At 35.2% G+C, this 6,790-nt stretch overlaps 1 protein-coding gene across 1 annotated transcript; it reads left to right on the top strand.

Moving 5' to 3' along the window:
- The first annotated feature begins 4,317 nt into the window (after positions 1-4,317).
- Positions 4,318-5,277, top strand: LOC140892031 (NADPH-dependent aldehyde reductase-like protein, chloroplastic). Its single transcript, XM_073300761.1, has one exon. The coding sequence runs from the start codon at positions 4,360-4,362 to the stop codon at positions 5,149-5,151; it is 792 nt and encodes a 263-aa protein (XP_073156862.1). The 5' UTR covers positions 4,318-4,359; the 3' UTR covers positions 5,152-5,277.
- The last annotated feature ends 1,513 nt before the right edge of the window (positions 5,278-6,790 follow it).

The raw sequence follows: 6,790 nt of genomic DNA, 5'->3' as shown, positions 1-6,790 counted from the left end.
TGTCTTTGTACCAGAATTGTAGACGATCAACCCATTGTAGGGCCAAGGCGAGCCGGCATCCCGACGAACTGAAAATCCCTAACCAACTCGATGTGAGTTGCAAGTTACGCAGATCAGACCACGACAAAATAAAAATAAAATCATTGTAATTAATTAAAAATTTCATTTCATAAATAAATATTTCAAAAAAATATCAATAAAATTCTTAATTATTTCTTTTCACACTTGTACATTTTATACAAATTAATCAATATAAAAAAATGTAGTCACTCATATCATGTTTTAAGTTAATTAAATGATAAACATGATCAAGGGGTTACTAAACACATGATCAAGGGATTAAATGGGATAAAAACATGAATGCTGGACTAGTGGACTTGGGAAATCATGATGAGTTCGGAAAGGTTCGAACTGAGTTCGGAAGCAATGACGGACTTCGAAAACAAGGTAGATCGGAACGTTCGATCATAGGAACGGAGCTTCCGATCGTGATCGGAAGGTCCGAAAACGGGATCAGAGCTTTCGATGATGTGTACCGATGACTAATCCATGAAGATTGACATGTGTATGTAGAGCCGTAAATTTGGGTTAGGCTCATCGGGTCGGCCCGCCCCGCAGCATGATTTAAGAGGGTTGTGTTGAAATTTTTTCAACCCGACTAAAGGTGGGCCTAGGTGGGTGATAAGTGCATTTTGTATGCATTAATTCGTGATATTTTTATGTTTATTTTGTGTGCATTCATATTGTTTGGTGTGTTTTTATTTGTTTTATTGCATTCATGTGTCTTTCATTCTCCGGGTTTTATTTGTAGGAAAAATGAAAATTAAAAGAGTTTTGAAGGCAAGAGAAAAGAAAAGAGAAGAAAAAAAAAATTGAAGCGCTAAAGAGAAAGTTTGCACTAAACGTTATCACTACATTTAGTGTTATTGCTCTAAACGTTTCCACTACATTGAGTAAAAATGTTCTAAAACTCAAGAAGAAGCGCAAACACGCAAGGTAAGGGAGAATAGCGCATGGTGATGCGCTAACGCGCAAAGGAGAGGAGCAATCGAGCAAGAAAATTCCAGCAGCAATGTTTTGAGGATGCGCGAGCGAGAGAAGGTCCAGGAAGCTGTTTTGAAGGCTTGCGCACGCGCGAGAATTGTTTCAGGCGTGGGCACGAGTTCGGGATTTTGAGTGTCCGAAAAATCCTTGTGGCGTAGGAAAATCTATTATTTATGGATCCGGGCATATAAATAGAAGAGATATCATATTTTGAAGGGTTCCAAATTGTTTCAGAACGCAAACAACACAAGGGAGGCGGCTACAAGGCTTGAGAGAGAATATTTCTCTTTTCTTTTCTTCTTATTTTTATTTTTGAATTATTGTTTTCAAGTATTGAGTAGTTTTTTTTTAACCAAGACGGCGTGATTGGGCCGGACAAATTTATGTAGAAAACTTGGATGTTTGTTTGGGATTTTTCAGACTTGATTTCATTTTATTGATTGTTAGCTTCATATTTGTCTTGTGAATAACATTATTAACTGTTTGCTTGCATGTTAGTCGATTCCAAGTCGACAGAGGAGAAATTTATTTCGATCACTCTAATAATTAACGCATGGTAAAATCGACTAGAAATAGAATTCGATTTCAGTGTGCGGTTTAGGTGAAAACTGAATTTTCACAAATATTTAATGCATTCAAATTTGATTAGAATTACGAAAGATTAATCCGTCAATATTTGAATAGGTTTGATTGTTCTAGAAATAGACCTTTGAACAAGATAGAAGAATTCCCGTAATTTAAGATTAAATCTGAGTCCTGAATCGACTACATATTACATGATTTGTTCGGTATCTGCGTGTGTCTTGGTTGTCTTGTTTTAATTAAATTTTCTTTTCAACTATTTTAATTCTTATTTCTGAAGCAGTTTTTATTTTAAATTCTTGTTTTATTTAAATCAAATTGCTCTTTATGATTTTGCCTAGATTCGGTAAAATAATTAAATCTTGAGCATTGACAACAGTCCCTGTGGGATCGATACTTGGACTCTCTGTCCATTTTACTATTACTTGACCTAGTGCATTTGCTAGTAAATACCGAAATAAGCAGTCAAGTTTTTGGCGCAGTTTTCGGGGACTGTTTAGTTAATATTATGATAGATTATTTGATTGAGGCTAGACATTTTTTTCCTTGTCTTTGTTTAATGACAGCTCTATGTGTATGTCATGCATGCAGAGATCGGAACGTCCGAACTCCGATTGGAGCTTCTGATCTCCGGCATCCGTTGATGTGTCAGGCATGCAGAGATCGGAGCTTTCAATCTCAGCCGAGATTGGGGTTATAAAGAAGGGTCCTCGGGTGATAATTTAGATCACAAATTCCGAGTTTCCTTCTTTGATCAGTAGTATATTGAGGGCCTGACTGTATAAGTGAGATACTAGACTAATAACATCCAGTTGAGAGTATAAACTAGGGTTTCGACATCAGCGGGCTAACGACGGATGAAAGTATGATCCAAGAATCCTATTTAATTTATAGGAGTATATGTTAGCTTAGTTAATGCTTGTAGAGCATGATTAGTGATACGATATACATTTGACTGTAGGCTTGGAACCTAGACTCAGATAGACTTGATCTACTACTAGAGGTACGTAAGTACTAACTGAGATATCCAGCGAGTACACATGCTTATATGTTGCATTTACGTGACATGATATATGTTTTACTGCTTTTATATTCATATGTCATGTGCACACACACATTGAGCATGTTTCCTTGGAGATATCCATGATAGTAGAGTCGCTCAACTCTACACTTGTATATATTGTCTGACACCGGGAGTTACCGCGTGTGCGGAGTTTGATACTACGGTGATCTAGACGAGTGTGGATGTAACCCGTGGTTTGACTCCCGGCTAGGTAATACACTGAGGGTGCCTAGTCTGAGCATGACTTGTTAGATGATCAGTTACCCAGTCATCACACTTGCATGCATCATATATGTATGTTTACTCATATTTACGTACTGAGCATTAGTCACTCACGTCCTGGTTATATTTTTGGACACCCCATTCCACGAGGCAGGTCTGAAGCTGGACGAGGCGAGTTGATCGAGGCAGGGCTAGATGCAAGTAGCATTTGATTTGGTTTTACCGGTTGTATCCTGTCGATTTTCTTGTAATTATGAGATTTTAGTTTTCGCACAATAAACTCTGTTTAAGTTTGAATTATTCTTGTTATTTTATATTAAGCTATTTGCATGCTTAGACTGCTAGTTTGTAGGTGATCCGTGCGGGTCACTACAAAAAAAATCATAATTTTCACTAAAAATACTTATATTACCGTAAATCCATAATGTACAAAAAAAAAAATTGATCTTCCTTCCAAGATAGCGAGCCAACTGAAGCATACCTTGGACTGCCCCAACTTGCGACCCGCGTGGGCTTACTCATTTAAGTCCGTCTTTAAATAGGTTGTGAAAATCTCAACTAACACACTTAAATTGTGTAGCGAAACGGACGATCCGATGAGCTCAACCCAAATTGACGGCGCTTATTTGGAAAAAAGCCACTTATAAAAATAGGAGTTGTTTGCGGCTTTGTCTATGCTAGCACATGAGCAGTGTCCATGTACTGCATCTAAGGACCCATGTTTTTTAGAATTTAATATAATCTCATTTGAAATGAGATCATATCAAATCCCAAAAAACATGGGCCGTTGGATCCCATTCGAGCACTACTTGAATGGGGGTAGCATAGACAAAACCGTTGTTTGCACTGAACCCTCTAATATTTTATATTTTTGACACTCATCTTCCTTATTAAATATAAAAATTATAATATATAAGAAAGATGAATATCAGATAGAAAAAATGTAAGGGAGACAACGTTATAATTCCAATTATTATTAAATAATATAGTACAATAATAATAATTATAAAATAATCATGTTTATCAATTTAGAAAATTCTAACAAACTATTACATTGGTTATCAAATAAATTTTCACGACCACATTATAATTATCAATTATTAAATATGAAAAATAGAATAAATTATTATTATAAGTAGTAAATAATGAATAATAATAAATAAAATAAAATAATAATAAAGACATAAATTCTTTCCCTTCCGCGTACCGGTTAAGTCGATGTCACCCACAAGGTGTGGCGAATTTTGATTGATTTAAATCAATGAAACCTACATGGACTCCATTAATTTTAACCAATCATGGTTACACGTCGGCGTACCTACCCTACCCTGCGTACCACATTACGTCAAGTTTTGGCTGACGAATTGCGTGACATCACCCACCCAAGTATAAAAATACATGACATCGCGTTAAACTTTTCAACAAGCACCTAGACGGCACGATTGGCCATGGCAACAAACGCCGCCGCCGATGTTCCGCCACTCAACGGCCGAGTAGCAATAGTAACCGGCGCTTCACGAGGAATCGGACGCGCAATCGTGACGCACCTCCGATCCCTTGGGGCTAAGGTCGTCATCAACTACGTTACCAGCTCAACCCAGGCGGATCTCTTAGCCGCAGAGTTCAACTCCAAATCTCCTTCGTCGACAGTCGCCGTCGCAGTCAAAGCCGACGTATCCATCGAAGCGGACGTCCACCACCTCTTCGATCGAGCAGAGAAAGAATTCGGCACACCGACTCACATCATGGTGAACTGCGCCGGAACCTTAGATTCAACATTCCCAACCATAGCCAATACGACCGTCGAAGTCTGGGAAACGACATTCAACGTCAACACCAAAGGTTCGTTCCTCTGTTGCCGCGAGGCGTCGAAGCGGCTGGCCCGCGGCGGCGGGGGGAGGATAGTGTTGATCACGAGTTCGCTCGTGGGCTCACTGCTACCAGGGTACGCGGCGTACGCCGCCTCAAAAGCCGCCGTGGAGACGATGACGAAGATTGCGGCGAAGGAATTGAAGGGGACTGGGATCACGGTGAACTGCGTGGCTCCTGGGCCGGTTGCTTCGGATCTTTTCTTTGCTGGTAAGAGCGAAGAACTGGTCCAGAGGTTGGTGGACGCTTGTCCCATGGGTCGATTGGGCGAGCCGACGGACGTGGCGCCGTTGGTCGGGTTTCTGGTGAGTGACGGTGGCGCGTGGGTTAACGGGCAAATCATTCGAATCAACGGCGGATCTGTAGTTTGAACGAGTCCGGATTTGGAAGGCCATTATTGTCGTTCACTCAAAATATATGGTTTTTATTTATGCTTTTATGTTTGTAAGAGTAAGATTTTGATTGATTTTGTGCACGAATGGAAAATTCTTAGCCCACTCACTGGTTTACCTTTACTCGCATGGATTTTGATTTTATTTTATTATTATAATATATATTATAATATTATCAAATTTGAGACTCTTTTTGTGTTATGGTAATGGAGGATTTTATTTAGCCTTAAATTTATCCTGATATTTAACATTTGATATCAAAAAATCTATTATCGTAAATTTATCAGCACATTATTGTTATAAAAAAATCTTATGAAAAAGAAGAGTGTTATTTACACTTCAAAAAATGGTAATAACACTCTACTTTATTTATATAATTCTCTAATAGACAAGATTACCCTAATTAATTATTTCCTCACATAATAAAATCTCTATTTACCTTAAAAAAATTCAAATTCAATCATTTTATTTATTAACTAGTAAGATTTTGATATATACAAAATATGTCATTGTTTTCCTCGTATGCAAATAAATTACAAAATAAAAAAAGATATTTCTTAATCTTAAATATCAATTTATTCATATTATATGTCAATATTTTGTAGTATATATATACAAAATGTTATTCAATTTTTTTTAATATAAAATACATAAAACTGGTGTGTTACAAAATTTTTATTTACCAAGATTATGTTAAAGTGTTTGGGATAAAATGTAAATTTACATATATTAAAAATTAAGATTAAAAATAGGAAGATATTTTATTATTTTAGAATAATTTTTTAAAACGCATAATACTATCTGTAAAGATATTGTTGAGCTCTAGTCATTTCATATAAATTAACACTAAATTTTAAGAGCATAGTACTGTAAAATTTTATTTTTGTTTAGGATAATGTTTCTTATACAAATATATTAACAATTCAAAATTTCATAAGATATTGTGATTAAATTAAAGTTTGAATTTTAAAATTACAATATAAATTATTATGAAATAAAGTATGAAAAATATAAGAATAAAATATTATTGTTTTCGAAAATTATAAATATAACATAACAATGAACTGTTGTTTTAATCAATAAGTTTTTAAAAATTTGTGCATGAGTCAATGTACTTTTGATTTATGTGAAATTGGGTCCCTTTCGGAGTCAAACCCTTTTAAAAGTTTTTAAAAATTTGTTTGCATTCCGTATTTAAAAATATTGACATATATATAACTACAAATTAAAATATATTGAGTTGTTAAAGCTTACAAAACTCATTTTAGGAATTAATGAGACTATTAAAGAATTTACTAAAATTGATTAAAGGGTAATATAATCAACCATGTAGTAAAAAGTAATAAATGGAGTGTGATTAACAAAAAGTGGAGTGTAAATAACACTCCCCTATGAAAAATATCTACATAATTTTTTATTTTAACTGATTTTGAAATTTTATATATTTTTTTACCTATACACACAGTCACACAAATTACGTGCTTATTCACAAAGAGTATTTTTCTAATATTCTAAAACTATGACAACTTATGTAACATATAAGATTTACTAACATCTATTAAATCATGAAAACGAAATAATTCAAGTTTGAACACGACTCAAAAGTCAAAACTAGTGT

The sequence above is a fragment of the Henckelia pumila genome, chromosome 3 (genome assembly GCF_033568475.1).
Source record: "Henckelia pumila isolate YLH828 chromosome 3, ASM3356847v2, whole genome shotgun sequence".
Classification (NCBI taxonomy): Eukaryota; Viridiplantae; Streptophyta; class Magnoliopsida; order Lamiales; family Gesneriaceae; genus Henckelia; species Henckelia pumila.
This window is presented reverse-complemented; position numbering and strand designations above follow the sequence as displayed.